The 24,275-nt window shown below is 45.7% G+C and overlaps 1 protein-coding gene and 1 long non-coding RNA gene across 4 annotated transcripts in view; one reads left to right on the top strand and one right to left on the bottom strand.

Moving 5' to 3' along the window:
* LOC138491599 (ubl carboxyl-terminal hydrolase 18-like) overlaps positions 1–24,275 on the bottom strand; it is a 1,142,981-nt gene that overhangs the window by 404,241 nt on the left and 714,465 nt on the right. For all 3 annotated transcript variants that reach the window (XM_069618206.1, XM_069618205.1, XM_069618204.1), the window contains exon 7: positions 5,905–6,036. In XM_069618206.1, coding sequence (XP_069474307.1) covers positions 5,905–6,036 — 132 coding nt within the window. The remainder of the gene's footprint in view (positions 1–5,904; positions 6,037–24,275) is intronic.
* LOC138491601 (uncharacterized) overlaps positions 1–24,275 on the top strand; it is a 357,008-nt gene that overhangs the window by 291,060 nt on the left and 41,673 nt on the right. The window lies entirely within an intron of this gene.

Genomic DNA, 24,275 nt, shown 5'->3' with positions numbered 1-24,275 from the left:
ATGTCTGTGACACAGTTGATGTCAGGAAGCCTATCTAGAGTGCGTCCCTCTTCATCGGGAGGGAGATGAACTTGTGGGTCGAGGGGGTCATTCAGGCCCAAGTTAAAGTGACCCAGAATTATTATTTTCGAGAGAGGTTTTGTGTTGGAGGCTGGGAGTGCAGTGATGTCATCTTTGGGGTCTGTAAATAATGTGGAGAGTAAGCGTGCAAGTGTGGGTGAGGGCCATTTTCATAGTAATTATTTTACTGGATGGGAAGACGTGTTCAGCAGAAATCCTTAGGTCAAAAGTGTTTTTTGCTAAGAGAGCTACTCCTCCTCCTTTGGTCGTGGTCCTGTCTTTCCTGGCAATAGTGTAGCCTTTCCGGGATGGCTAAGGAGATGGCCTGTCCTAAGACTGCATGGTGCCATGTTTCCGTGATAGTGAGGATGTCTAAATTGTTGGTTTTAATGAGGTCTGCAATGTATAGGGTGTGGGCTTGGTGCGATTTAGCGTTGATAAGCGCTCCTTTTAGGTGTATCAGAGTATCAATACAATCAGTATCCTTAATGTTAGTTTTTAGAGTTTTCCATTATTTTTGCTTGTCTGTGAAATATAGAGACCCTGGCCCGGATGGTTTGGCCAACATTGAGCTGGTTTACAAAGCAGAAAATGTGCCAATTATGCGTACCCGCTTTTTAATAAATTAATTTAGACTTGGATCATTCCAACATCATGGAAAGAAGCAGTTTTGATTTAAATCTTTAACAAATGTATAAGATCGGACTATGCAGCTTATCGTTTCATTGCTCTGCTGGACTTGCTAGGTAAAGCCTTCTGTAATTTGCTTTCGAGATATTGGCCACAAAATATCAGATCTCAAGTGAAACCTGAAAAGTCTTTAGAAAGAAGTGTTCAACCATACTTAGCCTGATTATCTCAAATTATCTCAAGGCACCTGCAAAAAGGAAAATCTGCCCTAACACGTGTCCTTTAACACTTTTTCCAGAACGTTTGATACAGTCTGCCATAATTGTCTTTTCTGGAAATTATATGAGGTGTGTCCAGACTCCTTTGCTGCAATGCGTAGATGCCCTGCACAAGGAAACTTCCATTAGAAAAAGGCTAGATACTAAAGGAAGTCTTGCAAGTAGACTGTCTACAAATGTCAGACTAAAATAGGGGTGGCAACACCCCCCTGTTTTTTTATATCTATTTGGCAGACTTGGAAACTAGTCTACAAGGGTCACACACCTTTCCATTTTAACGGGATCAACATAATTTGCCCATTTCATCTTACACAGTCGATATAATTATATTTGACAATCTAACCTGGATAAACATAATTTGGTGTTTCATCTTACGCAGACGATGTAATTACATTTAACCAGACACCTATTGCCTAACAATGGACATTAGTTACCCATTTTGCAGCGAAAAATCATTTAATAAATACTAATTAAAAAAAAAATCAGGATATTCTCAGCAAAAAGGAGTATACAAAAACCTACTAAACATTTTTGTTTTTTTTAATCAAAATAGCCTTTGGAAGTAGTTCCTGAGATAAAATACTTAGGACAAGAAATATCTTTTGGTATGTCAAATGGAAAACCGTTGGCAAATATAAGCCCTTGTTTAGGGCACCTTTCTGCAGGGTTTGGATTGAAAGATGGGGCATGAGCACGGGGTGTTTGCTTCAACGCATTATTAATGTGAAAGCAAAATTGTATTCCTGCTGTGACGTATGAGCTCAAGGTGTTGACCTCAAACTTGGATGACGCCCAGAGAAAAATGTAAAGTACATTTTAGTGTTCTGCATTGGGACTGTCCAAAATTACCCTGATGCTGTTATTACGGATTGAGCTTGGACCGGTCTCACTAAGCAGGGCAGTAAAATCAGGAGTGCTGCTTGGTTCATTCAAATTATGCAAGCTGTTAGGTACGTTTTTATTGTTGCTGCTTTCCTCCCATAGAATTCCTTTTGGAGGTATGTAAAGCCTTCTGCTTTACTTCCGTTATCTTTTTGCTCATTCTTATGGGGAACTGACAAGTCATTACGAGTTCGGCGGTATGGCCAAATACGGTGGTAATGCAGTGTCACCTGAGTTACGACTCAATTACCGCCGACCTACGCGTTCGGTGGAAAGGCGCAGCAAGGTTGCAGAATGCTGAAGGTAATCCCTCTGCCTTATTGCCAAACAACAGCCAAATTAGCAGAATTACTGCTGCAGTAATTCCACCAAAACCCCCATGGAGTCCTATGGACTCCAATAAAAGGGGAGTAACACCACCTACCACCTCTTGTAATCTGGCAATAATTCTGCCAGACCAATCGGCAGTAATGGTAAATCAATTTGGTGGTATTTCGGTGCATTTACTGCCAACATTCCACCAAACTAGTAATGAGGCCCTATGTCCCTTTAGGGATTTCTTGTATTTTTAAACTGTGCACATCACCTTACAGTGAAGTGCAGTTATGATACTTTGTACCCTTATAACTTTTTCAGTTGTAGCTTTTTGGTTCCATTTACAATGTAAGTGTAAGGTGGCAGTGGATGTTTTTCTGCCTTGTTTTGATCTTTTTACTCGTGCACCTTTTCATTTACTGCAAATGGCTATTAAGAGTTTCCACCACTCTATAATGGCTGTACCACAAGAATTATATCTATCCCTTGGCCATATTGTTCTTTGAACTTCTTACTGCCCTCTTGGGTCCAGTATTGCCATATATGGGAATCAATTTCCCTATTCTGTATTCTAGTCAAACAGGGGGTAATGCGTCCAGAGGAATTGAGCATCATCACAAACCGTGTAATCATTTTATACGACAGTATGTCAGTAGTAAACAGAATTAGAAATATACTCATGCATTGAGCACATATCAACAATTATAAATGTTTTTTTTACCAACTTCTGTGCAAGTCTGGGTAGCGAGCCAGGTTATCAGTTGTTATGGAACACAGAGAGGGCATAGTAAGCAAAGGTGTCTGGGCTATAATCCAGTGGCCTGGGCTATGATTCAGCAGCTGTTTTTTAAAATGTAAATAGTACCCAATGTTCTAGTAAATAATAAATAACGCCCTAAAAGACTACAATAGACTGTATGAGTATAGTGGCATAGCTTCCTGGCTCGTTTGTTTACCATATTCCTGCAATATATGGAAAACAAATGAGCTAAACGTCATACAAAGCCAGGTTATGGGACGACAGCTCAAAAGTGCTTAAGAGATCCTGGGGAAACACTGTCAGGCTGTACATACCCTCCCCATTCTGGCCTATGAGAAAGGAGGGCTGGATTCTGCTACTTTTTTCTGCTTGGATTCTAAAGCATTGCTATTGCATTTGTGGGCTCCGGAGGTCCAGTAAGCCTTTTCCTTTTGCTTTCTGGGAGAACTGTTCTTTTTAACTGACCTGTATAGGGAAGCTTTCCTACCTATAGCAGTCAGCTCAAAACCCAAAGAACTATTTTATTCAGATTTGACTTATGTTTGCAATTGCAACATGGTTTTATTCAATTGACACCAAATCTCTGTCAAAGCGTTGTTGCAGCCATTATGAGACCATGACTGATTTGTAGGTATGTGTCTACAATTGGATTGCTTTTTGGATTTTTGGCATTACCCTCCAGCTCCAGGTTCCAGGCATTCCGCTTTCACTCTCTACTCCCTACTATAACAGAAGACTGTAGTGAGTATGAGAGAGAGTTTTACCCAGTTTTAATATAACGTCAGGAAATCGGCGAGGTATTGAGAAGGCAGTTTATTTCATGAGGCTGTTTAGTGAGAACTGATGAGCATAACAATTGCTTTTAAGAAGCTATTAAGTTTATGAGATGGTTGGCTAATTTCGAGTAGAGATATAAGCTAGAAATTATAGTGATGTTATGTTTAACCTTTTTTATATTCAGTGTGTTATATGTAGTTACATTCATAATTGTAATTATTTTATTACTTATTTCTCTAAATCAAAAGAAGTGCACTTTGCAGGTGAGGGTGAGAGCATTCATGTACTATGGCTCTATACACAAATACATTTGTTTATGCCCCTCAGAAGACCAAGCAACCTGTTTTCTTCAAATTCAGATTACGTTTGTTGAAAGCCCTAGCGATTATGGGTCCAAGAACAGGCATGGTTGGATCTGAATGTTTATGCCGCTTAAGTAATAACTGAAGATGTGATGGAAAGGCTAAAACATCTGTTTATTTATTGTCCAGCCACTACCAACCTCGGGGTTATCTTCTTTCTGAAATGTGTCCATGATGTGCATTTTTTATCAGCTGATTCTTTTTGGGCACGTTATATGTATAGTCATCAAATTGGTCTCTCAGTTGCCTTAGTTTGATTTTAGTTACACATTTTACCCAGGCTTAATTAACACGTTTTGTTAATATACCTTGTTATGTGGCATTTTTTAATATACATCGTAATGAAAATGTAATATGATATATTTCTATTGTCTTTTTGAAAGAAATGTCAGGAGTGTAGAATTCCTGTTTCAACGTGTGACTTCTCTGCAAAATGTCCACTTATTTACCACTGTCAAGAGGGAGGTCCAGTAATCTCTCTGGAGGTTACAAGTTCCCAATCCATTCCCCACACTGAATTATAAAGGAGAGAAAGAGAAATCCATGGCATTTTGCCTTGCCATGGGAATGTTCTAAGTTGGGAGCCTGTGGCCTAATCATCCTTGCTTGAAGCATTTGTGCATATGCGTTATTAATGCCAAATCATATCATATCCTCAATATCACAGGTACATTTGTTGTTCAATATAAAGGTGTCTTGGGAGTGAGATCATTTTATAGAGGGCCCCTGTTCCAACCAGCGTCAAGGCAGCTTTTGCCAGTGTTCAACAAGAAAGGTAAACCATCTGATCACCGGGATCAGGGTATCATTCCAAAATGCCTACCCCAGTTCATACTCAGAGCTGCCTGTCTCCCAAACTCTGTTGTATGTCCATGGCCCTCAGTTATGATATGCGGATTACCAAGGTACAGTAAAAGATCTACATAGCGCAATACATAGTTATCTGTCCCTCTCTGTACCTTCTCTGCCAGGGGGGTTCATCACCACCTCCATTAGAAATGGGGGCAGAGGACATCCCTGTCTGGCGCCCTTTGTTAACTTAAATTTATTAGACTGTGCCCCAATAACCTTAACTCTAGCCAGCCTCATCACTGGGATTTTGTCACAAAACCCATCCACTTTCTAAGGCCAAACCTGTAATTCCAACTCCACAGACTCAAAGTCTTTGTTGGAATCCAGTGAGGGAATACTGAGTGAGTCATCTATTGTATCAGGTAGACCCAGCTACAAGCAGCCATCTGAAATGGAACCTCGTGGAACACCTGGGGATAGAAGCACTTTCATATTGATATAGTGGATCCCAAATAACCCTCAGCACACCATTTGCCTGGATAGGAGTCAAAATATGATTTCCCCATTAATAAAGGAGATCAGCCTGTATGGCTCACAAAGATCTGTTTGGTTTCCTTCAGTATTGCCATGATAGCGGCTGACCTCATGTCAGGAGTGGGATTATATATTTATCCTTACATTAAATAAACATGGCCCACATGGCCTTCAGTAATTTCCCCCTCTACTTTTTCCACATATTTGTCAACCTTTGTGGTTAGATTTATGTTTGTTTGTGGCATTCATGTTGATATGTACTTATTTTTCCTAATATAATAAGAGCATTTAAAAAAACACAATTCCTCCTATGTTTCATGTTTTCAGAAATGGAGCATTATTAAAACACTCTCTAATTTAACTTGTTAGGCCTGGTTCATTGGATGACTGTATTCAAGAAGATCAGTTGATCTACTGAGTGCCATATTATTATCCAAATTTGTCTTCTTGAATAACTGCAAATAGCCAACTCTTAAAACAGAAAAATGTGGAAACTGGTGTTGTTTTTACTCACATTCTTCATAGGAATATTTAGTGTATTTGGCACATCCACCGACTGGTTAATCTTTCGAAAACCGCCACTGAAGATTTCATATCGCTTCAGGTGAATGACGAGAATTTGGGGGAGAGCCGCAAAGTAATTGCACTGAGAGAAAAGAAAGAAAGCAAACATGGTAAACACGGAATGGAAAAGATGTTTTTACCTGAACAAGTTTGATCATATCCATTGCCTAGCACCATCTCACAGCAATGCTATCAGTGTTTGGCAATGGAACATTGCACCCAATTATATTTTCTGCCATCACCTAAATGTTAACAGTACAACCACGTTAAGACGGTATAACGGAGTTTCATCGTCAGTCATTTTTACGAGTAGAAAATTACTAAAAATGTTATCGACATTTTCTGGGCGGGTTGGAAATGGTAGATACGGGGTTTGGGGATCGGGAATAGTTACAAATAGGTGGGGGGGTTGGACACCCCCAATAAATAAGACACACACACTTCAAATAATATCTTTATAACTACCACCAGCTCTCCCATTACAAAAGAGCCAGAAGGTAGCATAGATGAGGCCACCACTCAATTGCCCACCAGCGACTACCATTGCAATGCAAGCATAAATCACAGCATATTCAGCCCAGGTGCCAACAGATTCCAGATAAACATATTTCCTCATATTAGTTTCTTTAAATTTCCTATGCCGAAACCTGCACCCCAAAAGCTACTGCAATACCTGAAAAGACGACATCCAGAAAAATCAGGGTATTGTTGCATGGGTCTGTAACCTGCAGCTCTCCAGATGCTATAGACTAACACTCCCATGGAACCCTGCCATTATATATGCAGGCTATGGCTGATGTGAGTTGTCCAAAACATCTGGCGAGCCAAAGGTTGCAGACCCAGGCATAAACGATGGAAGAAAATGCAGCTGCAGTTTTGACAAAGTCCCCTGCCTAACTCTGCGAACATTCGGTGTGGAGACCAAAGGGGATGGGCGAATTCCCAAGCTAATGGATGATGGACATGGGATGGTATGGGGAGGATCCCCTCGTCACCCATGCTTAAAGGTAGGTGAACGACCTATGTGGCAATTTAAGGACACTGTCCCTCTAAAGGAGATAACTCCTATGTACGGAGCTGATGAAATATGGGATCAGCAAGGCCATTCTCTTTCCTAGTTTTCCAGAAATAATAGTGTATGTGTGTTTCTAGGGACAGATCAATTGGTAAACACTACCCTTTAAGAAAGCTGAACACTGAACTTCATTAAAACCCTGCTGTGAAGGAGTATAATGCCTGGAATGTCAGTAGTGGACATCCACTCCAACAACAGACCAGATTACATTTGTTTATGGTACTCGCGCCGCAAGCCCACTTAGACATCAGATGCACATTCCATTTTCTTAAAGGGTATCCTTCAGCAAACCGGATCGCTCTACATAGATTTTGGGGAGTAGGCTGGTGGCAGCTACAATTTAGTTTTACCAAGGGGGCAAGCCAATTTATCCCATTAGTAGCCCAGTATACCTTTTTGGTAGTCATTGGGGTACTAATACCTTTTTTAAGTCTTTCTCTTGTCATTTCAGATTTTAACCCTTCCGTTCTTCAGGGTAACCACAAGGTAGGCCAAAAATGGTTGTTCTGATAATGTGAGTTCTTGGTGAGCCCACATGTCATCCTCCGTAGTGGTTCCAACTGGTTTAGAACCAGTATCGTAGGATAACTGACCCCTCTGTCCCTAGCCCCGATTAAAGGTATTTAAGGGTTACCCCTCCCATTGATCTCTCTCTTGTTGCAGAATTTCTGAAGAAGGAGGACTGCAGTCGTGCTGGAGGAGTTTCCTGCCGATTCCCACTGCTTTCTGCATTTTTAGGCCATCCTCTGTCTATGCTGGCTGGATGTAGAGGCTTGAGCACATCCAGGGTTGGGGGTTTCAGCTCATGGAAGTTTGGTCGCACTTCCGGCATCCTTCTGCCTTAGGTGCTCGGTCAAGCCTTCTTTGCTGGGACCATCTAAGGCTGTTTTACCACTGTTTAGGTCATTTGCAGTCAGTAGTTACCGTTGCCTGGAAGGGTAGTGGGAAACCATTACACCACCTAATTTGCTCCTTAGGCCATGCTGGGACAGCTCCACTTCTGTCCTTGTCGTGGGACCGTCTTCTGTGGTTGTGCAACACTGCTTTTTTCCACCGAACCACTGAGTCTTCCTTGTCAGTGTTTTCACTGCTGGCTTGAGTGGCTGTGTTGTAGGCAGGTCACTTATTCTTCTTTTTGTTATCTGGGCTGTTGTTAGAGCTTCTACTCTCTTGGCCAAGTGTGGTCTCTAGACCGCTTGCCCCCCAAAAATGCTGTTCAAAAGGCAGCTTCGGGTTGCACAACACAGTGTCTGTTTTTCGGGCAAGTGGCCTGGACAAAACTGGAAGAGGCTGGCAGAGGTAAGTGGGGGAGGGGTCGGGGGCTTGTGTGGTATCAGGACTGTGCAGCGGGAAGGGGTTATGGGGGAACCCCCAAAGGGACAGTGTGACGGAGGTGGGATTCAACCTTGCAGACGGCCTCCATGCCTGCCTTCCGCAACCTTGGTCTTTTGTTTGCATAGTTGGGGCTCTGAACGCTCTTGGCACCGGGTCCCTGTAAACCGCACCTAGCAAGGAAGCCTGTACGTCACCCGGTTGTTTCGCCTTGCTGGAGCTTTTTTTTGCCAAAATGGCCAATGCAAGAACTTATCTCTGAGTCCAGCGGTGGCCATTTATGCAAGATTCTCACCCTCAGCGGTCCCTTAGGTTGATGGTCAAGGTTCTTTGGCAGCGAGCCTCTAGCACATTTTACATAGACTATCATTGGGGGTCTTCCTGCTTTGCCACATCTTCTTCCGGGCCTTCTGGATCTTCAACCAATCGCTGGAACTCCTTATACAGAGTCTTCTCAGGTCCTCACTGGGGTTGTTTTCCACTAAATCTGCATGTGTGGTGTAAAACAGACAACTACTGTCATTTTCCCCATACAAGTGGATGGCCTACTGAGTTTGTCCCAGTGAATTCTATAGAACTTTCCTCAAATGACTTTGGGGTACTTACTTGCCCGTGGATGTTTTTGTATGTACTCACAATGGGCTCAGGGAGTTCTAGGCCAAGGAATGTATTTTTAGTATTTACCAGGGATTCTAAATGGATTTTAAAGCCACGCTCTCCACTACACTTTCCGTGAATGCATGTTTAGCTCATTCAGCTAATTTGAGTGGCTGTGGAACTATTTTCGCTGATGTCATTTATGGTACGACTCTATCTGTGATAGTGGATCCACCTTAAAGTATTCGGGTGAGAAGAATTCTCATAACATTACTCTTGTATACATATATTGGGTATTTTTTAATAGTGTGCATGTTGTGCCTAATTACTTATTGGAACTAATAGAAATCGTGTAATAGAGATAAATGTGTAACATAAAAAAGATATACAATTTTCTGTACGTCAGTAAGGTGTTTTTTCTAGAGACGAGCGTGTGGACCAATTGCCCTTCGGTGCCAGCCTGCTTCCCTCCCTGAGTAGTAAGCCTTGTTGCTCTGGCCACATTACTGGCCTTTAAGAAAGGTTTCAGCATCCCTTTCGTGTCAGTTGTGGTAGCCGCCCCTTGGGGTTAGTGGTTGTACAGCCCACAGCAGAGGGTTGTATACAAACTGCCTGAACACACGAGTAGGCACGTCCTTTATTATTCCGGCAAGCGGGCCTAGAGGAAGGAACACAGCATATTTCGCAGCTGTCTCCTCTTAAAAGTATGTGAGAGAAAATCATAGACAACTTTTGAAATTGAAAGTTAGCAAACTAAACCCAGAAAATTCCAAGGGGGTCCGCTGGTGTATGGAGTACAGGAGTTAACATACACTGATCTCACCATTAATTAGCACTCACAAATGTAGCGCATTGATAAGAGCCACCAGGCTGGTATTGCTCGAATAGGAAAAGAATGCCCCTTGTTTGGGCTGTTCTGGTCCGGAAGAAGGGTGTGCACTCACATATAACACTGAAACCAGACGACCAGCAAAGGGAGATGCTGGTATACAGCGTTAGGCTTGTACACCAAATAGGATATGGATTGGTTCTGTATCTACTAGTATGTTTTTACTTAACTTTCCTTCTAGGTAGTCACGTAAGGTGGAATACAATAGTTGCCTTACTGCACCAGTATAGGGTGTTTTGTAATTTGTTATCTTTATAGTTGCAGAGAGGGAGTTTCTCATCTGTCCAGTCCCCCCTTTTAGGTAGGCGGGGAGGCACCCACAGGCAGGTACAGTTTAGTTCTTTGGTGAGGGATGTGAAGCCAGGGAGACAAATATTTGTGTAGCGACAACCTCACTCTTGTGTTGTGCTTTATTATTCTGAACCATTTTAACTTTTTTTATGTTCTCAGAAAACTACATACACAATTAGTGTTGTTTGCCATGGATGACTAGTATCCCTTTTAAGGATACATTCATTATATTGTTGTAGAAACAGTTTGGGTACCGTTTTTAAATAAACATGCATCAATTGTCTATATATATAACATCTTGTTTGTAGTATATTCAACGGCAGCACGCTTCGAGTCAATTGAACATATTCATTGATCCTTTGCAGCATATAGGAGTGCTGCCAGAGTCCATAAATGAAAAGACAACATGTTCCACTGCCGCCCAGCATTAGATTCCATTGTATCTATAATACAGGCGTTTAATTATAGCATTCATCACACCTTAGTATGAGCACAAGTATAAAAGAATGCTGTTTGCCATGTGTTGTCCTGTGGCATTGTGCCAGCGGCTTCTGCACTGCATGCTTTTGGGCACACTGCATGTGTTGCATTTCCGGAACTATATCCTGGCCTGTGGGAGGAGTTAAAAGGAAGATGCCACGTTGTGTGTGGTTTTGAATAGGTTCCATCCAGGAAAAGACACTTCCAGAATCCCGTATGTTCTGTACACACCACATGAGATAGTCCATGACCATATGCATCAGAAGGAGCATGTGGTAAAACGTATGAAAGAGGTGCAGTGGTCTGCAAAGATGAACTAAAGTCCATGCTAGCCCTTGAAGAAATGTATTCGAAGTTTGTATTTTGGCTCACTTGAAACAACATTCCGAAGGTGTTTAATCAACAGAAATGTAGGGTTTTAACATCTGACTGAATGTGGGAGCGAGACAGTCAGGAAGCTTCTTTCAGTTGAATTGAATGGCAGGAATCTACATTCCCCAAGTGTGGTACCGGCAACGTCAAGGTATCCCCACATAAGACAAACTATCATGAAAGAAGATGCTCTATGGGTATAAATGGTTGAACAGCTTTTGATTTTCACCATATCGGGGGAAAATATGAATTGATCGGACTGCGAGACTTAGCAGAGGTCTGAGATCCTGAGGGATTCAGCATGTACTACCTCTGGGTTCAACATCCCTCAAAAGGCAGTTTTTCCCAGCCCCCAGGATTCCTGTAACCTTTTCCAGGGTTGGTCCTTGGTGGCTTTATCAGAAGATGGATAAGATGGGATGGGGTGTGTGATGCTGCCCCTTTAAGGGCTGCACGCACGCGGCAGAGTGATGTTGCACTTCGCCACGTGCAGTATAAAAGGGGGCATTCCCGGCTGCACAGAGCGACCGGGGAGCCCGAACCACACAGACGTGTCCGCGTGAGCTCTGTGGCTGGAGGGGGCTCACAGACACACATGTGTGCGCTGGGCGCAACACAACAGTGGTGACGAGGCGGGTCTGCATCCCGGGCCGGGCGGTGATATTGTATTTTTGTAACATGCGCACCGTTCGATCATGCCTCAGGGAAAGATGCAGTCCACACGGTCGGCTGCCATTTTGTGACCGGGCCTAGGAAGGCCGCAGCTTTGTTTCTGAAGCATCTAGAGACCATCCAGGGCCAATTCTTTGAACGCTTAGCAGCGGAAGGCTGCTTATATGACATGCTGTGGTTTGGATGAAAATTATGCATATTTTTGTAATTTTACATCGAGTGAATGGTGGATCCAGGGGAGGCCTGCTAAGCTGGTAGGACAGACTCTGGGCCCACCTGGCTCAAATTTTGGGACTCCCACCCACAGGGTGGAACAGACTCGTGGGTCTGCGATAAGGGTCCGGCTCTATGTGACGCCTATCAGCAGTAACACCCTGCTGAGCTGTGCGGCGGCAGAGGCACTGGGCATTGTTACCATTGCGTATTCTGTATACATTGATGACATTCAGATACTCCTGGAGAAACACAATGCTCTCTTTGAAGGGATTGGGCAAATGGCTGGTGAGCCGGTGAAATTACACATAGACGACTCGGTTCAACCCATTGCCCTCAAACAACGACGAGTCCCTTTTCACCTAAGAGATCTGGTGGACAAGGAGCTGGACAACTTGGTCAGGTTGGACATCATAGAGAAGGTGGAAGGCCCGACACCATGGGTGTCTCCGATTGTAGTGGCTCGGAAACTGAATCAGCCGGACTCTGTTCGCATTTGTGTGGACATGCGCCTGCCCAACAAGGCAATTAAGAGGGAGCGGCACCTCACGCCCACAACTGATGACATCATTACTGAACTACAGGGTGCTCGGTTCTTTTCAAAGCTGGACCTCCGTGCAGGGTACCATCAGGTGGTGCTACACCCCGAGTCGAGGTACATAATGACTTTCACCACCTACAGGGGCCTCTACAGATACAAGAGGCTGAGCTTCGGGGTGTCATCTGCGGCTAAAGTTTTTCAGAATATCATCCGTGGGGCACAGGCAGATCTAGATGGCGTCCTAAACATTAGCAATGACATCCTTGTGTTTGCTAAATTGGAGTCGGAACACCTGGTGAAGCTGGCTAAGACTGTCGAATGCCTTCAGTCGTTGGGCCTGACCCTGCGCTGGGAGAAGTGCCAGTTTCTCAAAACCACCATTGAATTCTTTGGGTTTGTATTCAGGGCAGGTGGGGTGTCTCCTGATCCATGCATAGTAAAGGACATCATGGAGGCCCGGGCCCCCGAAAATGTCTCAGAGGTGAGGAGCTTCCTCAGAATGGTCACTTACTACACTACACTCACAAAAAAGGACATGGCCTGGCAGTGGCGCCCACTCGAGCAGGCGGCTTTTGATGACATTAAAGGAGCCCTCACGGCAGAAGATATAATGGCCTTCTTTGATCCTGCGCTGGAGTCTGAAATAGTGGTGGACGCCAGCCCGTTTGGCCTGGGGGAAGTCCTGACGCACATCATCACCAACCAAGAGATCCGCCCGACGCGTATGCCAGCAAAGCGCTATCAGAGACCGAACAACGGTATTCGCAGATTGAGCGGGAGGCTCTGGCCATCTTGTGGGGTTGCCACCATTTTCGACTCTATGTTCAGGGACGCCCCATGACAGTGGTCACATACCATAAACCCCTACTGCCTATACTGGCGGGATCATCGTCCAAACCCCCAGCCCGCATAGAACGGTGTTAGAGTATGGCACTGTTAGAGTATGGAGTGTCGCTAGTATACAGGCCAGGAAGCAACAATGCGGCAGACTATCTGTCAAGACACCCGCGAGAAGAGACTGGCGGGGTGCCGTCCATGTGTGCTGAGGAGGCAGACGAACATGTGCAGCTCGTGGTGGAGGCCGCGACACCCAACTCTGTGCCGGTAAAAGAACTCGAACAGGCGTCGGGGAGGATGACTGCTTTCGGATACTCAAGGTGGCCATCCAACAGGACTCGTGGTGGATCGTCATGGACTCCTTGGCAGCCAGAAAACAGGAGACAAAGTCCACACTAGAACAACTGTGGGGAGTGAGGGGGGAGCTATCCTTCTCGGAAAATGGCCTGCTGCTAAGAGGGGACCGCATTGTCATCCCCCAGAGTCGGACACAGCAGATGATCATGTTGGCACATCAAGGGCATCAAGGAGCGGCAAAGACAAAAGCACATTTACGCCTGAAGGTCTGGTTCCCTGACCTTGAACATAGGGTGGAAGAGTTCATGGCGTCCTGCATGTGGTGGCAAGCAGCGGCCCCTGCCCAGAGAGAGCCATAAATTGAGACCATGCCGAGAGGGACCAGACCGTGGGAAGTGTTCCACGCAGACTTTGGGTCCACATCCAGGGGGACCCACTTCCTGGTGGTGGTCGACGAGTGGTCCCACTATCAGAAGGTGGAGTTCATCGAGTTGGTGGCGTTCGACAAGGTGGCGGTAGCAATTGAAAAGATCTTTGCCACCCACAGGCTGCCCCCCGTACTCTGCTCCAACAATGGCCCGTCCTTCCAGGGTGAGAGTTTTGCTGGGCTGATGGAGGAGTACGGCGTACACCACCGCAAAGTAACACCGTTGTGGCCATGGGCCAATGGGGAGGCGGAGAGGATGTCATGGGTTTTGACCCATGTTGTATCATAGACTGGGTAGATGTGGGGATGAGCTGTCGCCACCCATTATTCTATCCCAGAACAAACTAAATCAATAGACTGGGTGGATGTGGGGATGAGCTATCGCCGCCCACATTCACGCCAGAATAGGAGAACTGCGCAGTTGGCACGAGACCACTCCAAAGATACAACCTTCTTGTGGGGAATTCATTTTCTTAATCCCAAAAATGGTTGCATTACCAGTACTCACCACTATCAGAAAGCCAGCGTTTTAAAACCACCAGACTTTTGTGTAAAACTGAACAAATGAAACAAAACCAGACCAAGGAAAGACTTGCTAAGAGGTGGATACAATGTAAAACTATATTCTGAAATGACTTGAAGGAAGTAATTATTAATGTATATGTAAAAATTGTCAGTTTGATTTGAATGTAGAAAACCGGGCACAAAAAGTGACATTTAGCTGAAACATGGCTTAATGAAACTGAATTCTGCCTGACAACTACCCCCGACAGGAGTTGATACTGGATCAACAGCTGTGTTCCCAGGCCTGGCTGCCAGGCCTGGCTGCATCCTGAGGTCACATGGCCCTGTTGTTTAGATTAGGGGTGGAGCAGCTGGGGACTACAGGGAGTTGAACAAAGGCCTCTCCTGGACTCAGGCAAATGTTATATTGGGGGGTCGTAAAGTGGCTTCCTCTTAGGGGAAACTGGGAGGGGCAGTGCCTCTGCTAGCAGCTGAGCTTGGGGGAAGTGGATAAACCAGTTATTTCACCCTGTGATGTGGGAAGCCACACCCCTTTTTGACCAGGGCATAATTTTAAAAAGATAGATAACTCAAAGTGCGGACTTGTCAGAATTATATAAGTAATATCATTATTTTTGTGATTTTTCTGTGAACATTTTGAGATGCGTTAGGACCCTGTGGTGTATTCTGGGGGGTTGCTAACGGAAAATAGGGTCTCACTCCAAATGTCTGCATGTTAAAAATCTGACACTTCATCAATTAATGTCCATACTCCTTGCGCACATGTGTGTAAATTTGGGTAAATGTCCGATATTGCAAAACCAGTTAAAAAGCGCAAAATGTTGTCATTTTTTAATGCAAGCCCCCAGGAAGATCAGAGGCGGACAAGCATTGACCATAAGGAATATATAATGTGCACATGTAATTTCAACAAATTGTATATCTGGGAAGGATGTATTTGAATCAAATATAGATTTGTGGGCAAACTGACCAGGGGCGGATCCTCTGACCCATAAAACCTACAGCATCACTCTGACTCACATTTCCTTCCCCCAATCATGGGAGAGGGGAGAATTGGGCCAATGACAAGTAGAGAGGGACAGGCTTAGCTAGGCCCAGGAACACACACCCATTTTCAAAACACATAAAAAGAGACTGCTGGGACAGGTAGAGACATTCAAATCCAGTTGCTGCGGAGCGTTTTGCCGGACCACACAACATCCAGAAGATACCAGTTCCAGACTGACTCCAGCTACATACTCCAGAACCTAGAACTTGTACTTTAGAACCTAAATCAGAGGCCTAAAACCACAAGCTGAGTTCTCTGCAGCAGGCCTCAAATCATTGCAAGAACTTTTGCCAGAGACCGCTGTATCCGGACAGACCAAACCAGAGATCCAGAGTGACCCAGACCGCTGTGAGCAGAACCAGAGAGCTGCCCCAGATCACTGTGAAGTGCCGAGACCAGAACCGGAGTCCAGTCCAAAACCTGACCAGATCCGTGGCGAGGCCTATTTCACATTTATATTGTGAGTACCTAGCAGAACTGTGCAGAACCAATCTCTTAGTTAAAATAATCTAATCCAAACTATTTTAACCTAAGTAGAACAGCGTCCTAGAAACCGTGTCATCTGTCATTTGTAAAGCTGCACAACTGTCACCTGTCAATTCTGAAGCTGCAAGCTGTCACCTGTCATTTTGAGTTTACTTTAAATCCGAAAAACTACCTTTATTTAATCGTCCGTATCTCTGGAACCGTTTGGGATAGGAACGGAATTTAACTTTCCCCTGAAAGCTTAGAATCTCAGCTTTCCAACAAACCTAGAACCGACTTGCTAATCCTTATACTTTTGCCGTAATCACGATTCACACACTCGCGAATTTTACCGCGATTTGGTTAAAAATCCAGCCACGTGTAACCATCAGCAGTCATTTCTTTCCTTGCTAAAAATTCGTTTGCCTCTTAATCACCATCTCTGAATCATTGCTAAAGTGAGCCTGAACTCATCCCAAGTATCTCTCACTCACCCTGAACCTCCTAAAGGGAATTAAAAGCATTTTCAGCATATTTCTCACTTCATTGCCACCACATTCAAAGCACTTGGGCCTGTGTTTTAAAACTCATACCGGTTTTCTCTAAGCTTGCTGGGGGGGAACTGAATTTCGTATTGTATTTGATTGCATTCCTGAGAACTGTGTGCTCCTCTTTCCATCTCCTTCCATTTCTTACATTGGATAGGGGAGGGGGTGAATTGCCAGAGAAAAAGTGATTATATTATCTTTTGCTAAAATCATCTCAAGTATTTCTGTACTGCATTTTATTCCTCATTGCTTTTCCCTTGAAATCATAAAAGTATTTTTGCTACTTGATCCATCCTATACTAACTCCTCATTGATTATAAAGAAGTGTGCTAGTGTCAGATTACCCATAGTTGATTAACATTATATTTATAAGGGCGATATCGATTATTAATTTATTATAAAAGCGTGGTATCTATATTTTGTTTTATTTCTCAAATAAACCTTTTAAACTTGCAAAACAGAACTACTTCTTGGCTCAGTGGGGTCAGGGGGATTCTAAGAGAGGGGTGTTATATAGGGGTAGTCATCCAGAACTCATGAACTGGACATAAAGATATATCAATAAGGGTTTCCATTCAGTATCCCAGACTACGCATTGACTTAGCTGTAGTGTTGAATTGAATCTTCTTACAAATTGGGGGATCGTAGCCGGGGATTCCGGATTAGATCTATCACTTGTGCAGATTAATACAGTGTGCTAACTGACAAGATACATACATCCGGTCAGATCACCACGATGTGTTACGCTGTAAAGCACTCCTCAAAAGGACGCTCTAAGAGAAAGGTCTGTTTTGCAAAAATAAAATACAAACTTCTGTAAGTCAGGAAGGAACTCAAATTCCAGAATGACGACCTTGGTAGATATGAAAATAGCCAGAGAGCACTTCTTACATAAGCTATTTGTGAGAGGTGAGTGGACTCATCAGGACCAGACGGTTTGGTTGCAGGCAATCGCACCCCAGATCACTGAAACAGGGTAAGATATATGGAGAGACCAGGGTCCCTTACATGTGGCCCTGAGTGAACTATATATGGCCCCTAAGGCCAAGGATGAGCACAACAAGATTGCCAGGGTAGCGGCATATTTATATTTACATATGGGAGCCATGCAGGACAAATGTGCTGAAGGCCAAGATCTGGCGAGTAGGCAACTGCTGGCATTACAGAAGGCCCAATCTGATCTAGACTCTTCTGAGCAGAGGCTGCACAGAAGCCAGGAGTCCGAAAATGAGAGTAGACAGTACATCATTAAAATAAAGAAGGATATGGATATCCTGCAACAGGAAAAGACGGACCAGGATACCAGAATTCTGGCTTTGCAAAAGGAGGACCAAGACAGTCTGGACTCCTTACTGCAGAGCCAGAAAAAGCTGGAGCAATAGATCAATTTCAACAGGGCATGCACAGAGCAGGTAGCCACCCTGCAAATCCAACTAGACAGAGAGAAAGAGGAAAGCAATAAATTGATTTTGAAAGACCTGGATACCCAGGCAGAGTTTGATGAAGAACACCAGAAAGCTGGTGCCTTCCAAAGGCAAAGGGACGACCTGGCGGCACAGATGCAGACTCTTAGTCAGGAAAGGGATACCTTAGGCCAGGAAGTCTGCCACGTAAAAGGAAAATGGAAGAACATCACCTGGCCCTCCAGGGACTGGGTGACCTCCAAAAAGAGCACCAGAACTTGTTAGAGCACACCAGGAGGGTGGAGGATGCTCTGGCAAGATAGGAGCAGGCCAATAGGGACACAGCTCAGGAGGTAACCCTCCTGCAGCAGAGACTGGCCCAGTAATCCAGGACCAATCAGGAGGCACAGAGAGAAAATGAGGCTCTCTGTCAGCACAATGATAGGCTCCAGCAACAGGTAGCGATGCAGGAGAGACTGATAGAGTCTAGTAAGGCCTTAACTGAGGAACTGAAAGCGCAGGCTCTTGCATTGCAACAGGGAGCAGGGGCGGATAGAGACCAGGTTCGCTGGGAGAGGGAGACTCCTGAGCATAACCTCAGGAGCCCTAGTACCAGAGGCCTTCATATCTCTCAGTCCCTGGACTCTGCCAACCCCATGTCCCCTGGCGCACATGAGCACCGGGCCACAGGGATGGCAGATTACTATCCAACCAGAAGTATGGGGCTCATAGGCCAGTACCTCCCAGGAATGGAGGGGCGGGCATCCGGGTATAGGCCCCCAAGCACAGTGCAATTTAGTGGGGAACCCCAGGAGAGTAGGCCCATTAAGGGCATCCTGAAAACTTCTGCCCAGTTAGGTCAGTGGGGGGGTACCCATCAAATCCTGGCAGCAAGGAGGAATCTGAAGACTCCTCTGAACGGCGCAGGACACAGGAGACCAGGTCCCCACATTCTGCCAGCCATTCCCAGGCTCGCAGAATCCGGGAAAACCTGGAAGATCAGACAGGAACCTCTGAGAGCAGTGCCTCTGAGTCAGAGGATGAATGGACCAGGGTTACCCAAACCAAAAAGGCCAATAAGGCAAAAAGGGCCTTGCTTAAGGACCCATTGAAGCAAATAAAGGCAATAAGGAGTGTTATCACGCCTTATCATAAGAACGCCAAGTATTCTTTTTGGGAGCACTTAGAGCTGTTTGAGCAAATGATGGAGACTTTTCATTTGAAGGACAGCCAAAGCTGTATTCAATATGTAAAGTGGACCTTCTCACCAGAGTACTCCAGTTTCTTTGCGGGGCTGGAGGACCAAAACCATTCAAGGTGGTCCACATACACGGCGGCCATCTTGAAACATTTTTCTGTGCACAGAAACCCCCAAGAGGCTCGCAAGGCAGCCTACAATTTGCAATGTGGGGAGGATCAGGCCCCACAAGAGTTTGTGCAAGAATTAAAGCGTGCTTTTGCGCAGACCACCAGAAGGGTGCGCACAGACAGCAAAGAGTTTGTCAATACATTTTTCCATGCCCTCCCTAAATATATAATGACCCAGCTCGTGAGAGATTTTCATGAGAAAAGATCTTTAGACTGGGTCATTGAACAGGCTACCCGGATCTATGAGGTGCAGAAGCCTATCGAAAATAAAAATAACGCGCCGAAAAACCCCAAAACCAACAGCACCCCTGCTGCTGCCAAGGTGGCAGAGGTAAAGGTTGCCCCCGTTTTAGATTTGGAGATGGGGGGGCCTAAAAACCTGCCTGCACCAAATAATTCCCAGCCCAGAAGGCCCTCGGGCCAGTCACAGACAGGGAGTCGAGGAGGTAGTCCCACAAATGGGGTCCCCCGCTCCCCTGACTATGTAAGTCCCCGCTATAAGGGAAACTGACCAATCCTGGGTTATGTGTGGACTCCTCCAGCCCAAGGGGGGGGATCCGGCCAAGTACCTAACCCAGGGAACTTCCCTCCCAGCTTCCCACAGAAGGGCAGAAATTCTCCAAATCCTGGGCAGAACTGTTTCCCCAGGTATCCACCCAATTTCCAGCCCCAAAATCATCCATCCTTCTTTCCCCAATTCCCTGAGCCCAGACAACCTTATCCGGGAGAGGGGAGGCCAAGGGTGGAGGGGTACCAAAATCTTCCCAACCAGGGGTACTACCAGAGAAGGGATAGCTACCCTTCCTGGGATCAGCCCAGGGGAGAAAATAGAGCCCCGTATCAGCCCGAGCGGGTTTCACAACTTGAGCGCCAGGTCCAAAATATGGCACGAGATCTGGGTCACATACTGAGGGCTCAACAGAACCCTCAGATGAGCATGCCACCGCAGAATGCCCCAAACTCGGGACCTGGTGCTCCAGAACAATGACGGGGGCAGCACCCCGATAACCCACCGGTTCCCAGGGAGGAGGCACAAGGGGAAGGGGGGTGTAAAGCCTTGGAGGAAGCTTCCTTCCCAACTTGTAAACAGCCCCTGGAAAACCAGGAACCGGAAACAAAATCTCCTGCCCCTGAAAGCCTGCCTCCCAAGGAGCAGAGGGGGGGTAGGAGAAATAAAGGACCCAAGCAGACCCACTTTGTGGAGGAGGTACAGGTCTTCCAATTTGAGGGAGAGGGATCCTCAGAAGATCCTGGGAAAAGGATCTTCTCCTTCAGAGATGGGGGAACTCCTCCCAAAGAAAAATGGGTCCCAAGGGATTCCAATCCAGACTGGGGAGATATGGAGACTGAGCTACCGCCGCCCATCATCTCATCCCAGAACCCACAATACCGAAATCCCCTGGTTCAAACCCATCCTGGTGACTGCCTCCAAAAAGGGGGGGGCGGCCCAGAACCGGAACCAGGGGAACCCACAATGGCTCTGATCTCCAGTTGCCAACTTTTTCTTTCAGATTCCCAAGACTCTCCACAGAATTCTGCCCAAATCTCTTCTCTAGCAATGTCCAAAACCAGAAAGTTAGCCCACCAGTTGTCCAAAAATGTGCATTATCTGTGCCCCCTTGAGGAGAAGGAGGAAAGATACTATGCCCCGGTACAAGTACAGGGGCAGGGTACAATTTTGGCACTGGTGGACACTGGATCCCAAGCTACCCTTCTGTCCAAAAGGGCCTTTGAGGAACTAAATGCAGGAAGGGGGGAGAATTACCGAATTCCTCTCACCTCTCTTCGTGGACAACTGCAGAACTTTGACGGGAAGGAAATTCCCGTTGAGGGGACTGCAGACTTGGACATTAAAATTGGGTGACACTAGGTGAAACACCCGGTCATAGTAGTGACTCCAGAGGGCACCCCTTGTTTACTAGGGAATGACCTCCTGAGAAGGTTGTCACCCCTAATAGATTGCGTAAACAAGGTCCTCTGGACCCAGACTAGCCGACCAATAAAATTAAAACAGAGTGTCAACCATGTTATTTTAAACGGCACCTGCCACATGGTTGAACAAAAATCTGACCAAGTAGAATTTCACTTCCAGAACAACCAAATTCCAGACGTGACAGTAATAGCAGTAGGACAACAGACTGGTGATGGGGGGTCCTCTCTATTTCTGAAAATCAACCTTCCTTCCAGTTTCAGGTGGTATTCCACACTGGAAGGAAACACCCTGAAATTCTTTACTAATCCACAATCAGAAACTCCCACTCCTATAGTCCAGAAAGATGTGAAATCAGCTCAGAGCCTGGCTGATATTCAGCAAATTGGAGAGCAGTTGTTCATCCCTGTCCAGTTAAATGATGGGAAGGACTCTGTTCTCGCTCGAGTGTGTGTGAACAACGGTAAGAGCTTCATCAGCGAAGCCATGTTCCGCCAACTCCCAAAAGATCCAGCCATTCCCACATTCAAACTGATAGACAAATGGGAAATTGACCTGGAAGCACCTAATTCCAAACATCTCCTGCCAAGCAGGTTTATGCTCAAAATCTCCATTGGCAACAAGAGCATAGTACATAATTGTTGGGTCGTGCGAGACCTTTTACTTAGGCAGTGACATTCTCAATCGCTTTGCCATTAGTTTGGACCTAATAAACTTCAAAGCTTGGTCCCGATTAGCGGATAATCCCATGGGCTTTGATGATCCAGAAAAAGCATTTAGGTCAGCTCAATTGCTACCTTATGCAGTTGAAATTCAGATCAAAGAGGAAGTCACCATCCCAGAAAGGACCCGACAATTCTCCCTGGAAGTGAAAGTTAAAAGAGGACAAAAATTGAAAAACCCTGATGCTTACATACATCTAAATGCTTCTCTCCAACAGCAAGGGTTAGGGGTAAACCCAACACCATTAGTCAACATAGAACATGACACCATTCCAATAGAGGTGGATAACAGCGACTTAAAGAGTATTACTCTAGCCGCAGGCACCATTATTGGAATGGCGATTGATGACCGACATTTCTCCATTGATTTAGGAAATGAACTGTTAGGACCAATCCCCAAGGACTATTTTGACAGTCACAGTGAGGGCAATACAACACCAGACAGGATTTTCACCCGGCATGGGGGGAACTTCCTGGTGTACACTTCTTGCCCTTATGGTAAGGAAGATGTGACTTGTGACTTCAGGAGGGATGAGGTGATTTTCCAGGTCCATGAGGGCTGCCTTCCCCACCTGAAGCCTCCAGTCCAAATCAGCACTCTGACCAGGGACTTCTCCACCCAGCTGGAGGAGGCCGCTGAGATAGCCAAACTGGAAGTCTTTCCAGGCTTCAGACAGATGGTGGAAGAGAGAGTCAACCTAGCTGATGCCTGTGTGACTCTGCAACAGAAGCAAAAGTTGAAACAAGTTTTCTTGGATTTCCAAGATCTCTTTGCGGTAGACTCATATGACTGTGGCCGCACCGACATCCACACAACAACAATCCCCACGGACCCTGGCATGACTCCAGTGTTTGTGAAGCAATATCGCTTGCCTCTCGCATCAATGGAGTCCCTTACCGAAATAATGAAGAACCTGGAGTCCCGGGGAATAATCCGTCCAGTTCACAGCACCTTCAATAACCCGGTGCTGGGAATATTGAAGCCAAACGGCCAGTGGAGACTCTGCGCCGACCTCAGGGAGCTCAACAAACGGGTCCATACTTCCCGATGGCCTCTGCCCTACATTGACCAAGGGCTGGCCCAGATCCAGGGGTCACAGGTATTCACTGCAATAGACCTGACCAATGGATACTGGACTGTGCCTGTCAGTAGGGAGGACCAATACAAGCTGGCTTTTACCTTTGGGGGCCAGCAGTACACATGGACCAGGACTCCCTTTGGATACCTCAACTCTGGAAATGAATTCAACATTTTCCTACACAAGGCCATTCCCGACCTGGGTGCAAGGGGTAACCTGGCTTATGTAGATGATGTCCTCATCAAAAGTTCATCTGTGTAGGAACACATAGCGGAGATCCGTTATGTTCTGACCCAGTTGAGGGCTGCCGGAGCAAAACTTTCCTTTCAGAAAGCACAGTGTTGTAGAACCCGTGTTAATTTCTTGGGGCATGAGATTACTCCTCAGGGTCTCTGTCCCCAAGAAAAGAAAGTGGAAGCACTCCAGAAACTGAAAGACCCCACCACTCTGCGGGAACTAAGGAGCCTCCTTGGACTGACTAATTACAGCAGAAAGTTAATTGAAGGCTACGCAGAGATCACGAGACCCCTGATTCATCTCTTGAAGGGGGGGGGTCAAGTGGGAATGGGGTCCAGAACAATCTGAGGCGGTAAGACAACTCAAAAGAAGCCTCTCACAAGCGCCTTGCCTAGCTTACCCTGTCAGAAACAAGGAGTTCTTCCTGGAGACAGGGTTCTCTAATACGTGCTTGACGGCAGTATTATACCAAAAGCATGACAAGGTCAATAAAGTAATCTCCTATGCGAGCAAAACTTTATCCTCTGTGGAGGAAAAATTCAACGATTGTGAGAAGGCACTCCTGGCAACGGTGTGGGCATTGAAGAATTACCGCTCGTTTATCCAGGGGGAACACATCATAGTGGAGACTCCACACCAGCCTCTGCAATATCTCCAAAGTGACAGAATCCGGGCCGGAAATGTGAGTAATTCCCGAATTACTTCCTGGATTCTGTCAATGCAAGGCTTTCCTGTGGAGGTCAGATATGGCCAAAACAAGAAGAGTCCCCTCGCGCAAGGTCTGGCTGACTAGCATGATTGTGCCGGAGAAAGCTGTCTCGAGGACGAAAGTCTAAAAATCAAGGACAACATGGAGGCATACCTTAATTCCCCACACAAAGTCTTTGAAGAAGACAAGTGTGAGGGAATGCCCACTGTCTATGTGGATGGATGCTCTTACCATGTTGACAACGACGGGGAGAAAAAACTGGTG

Source organism: Ambystoma mexicanum, chromosome 10, assembly GCF_040938575.1.
Source record: "Ambystoma mexicanum isolate Mex_15411 chromosome 10, UKY_AmexF1_1, whole genome shotgun sequence".
NCBI lineage: Eukaryota > Metazoa > Chordata > Amphibia > Caudata > Ambystomatidae > Ambystoma > Ambystoma mexicanum.
The sequence above is the reverse complement of the archived record's forward strand: the minus strand, read 5'-3'. Positions and strand labels throughout refer to the sequence as shown.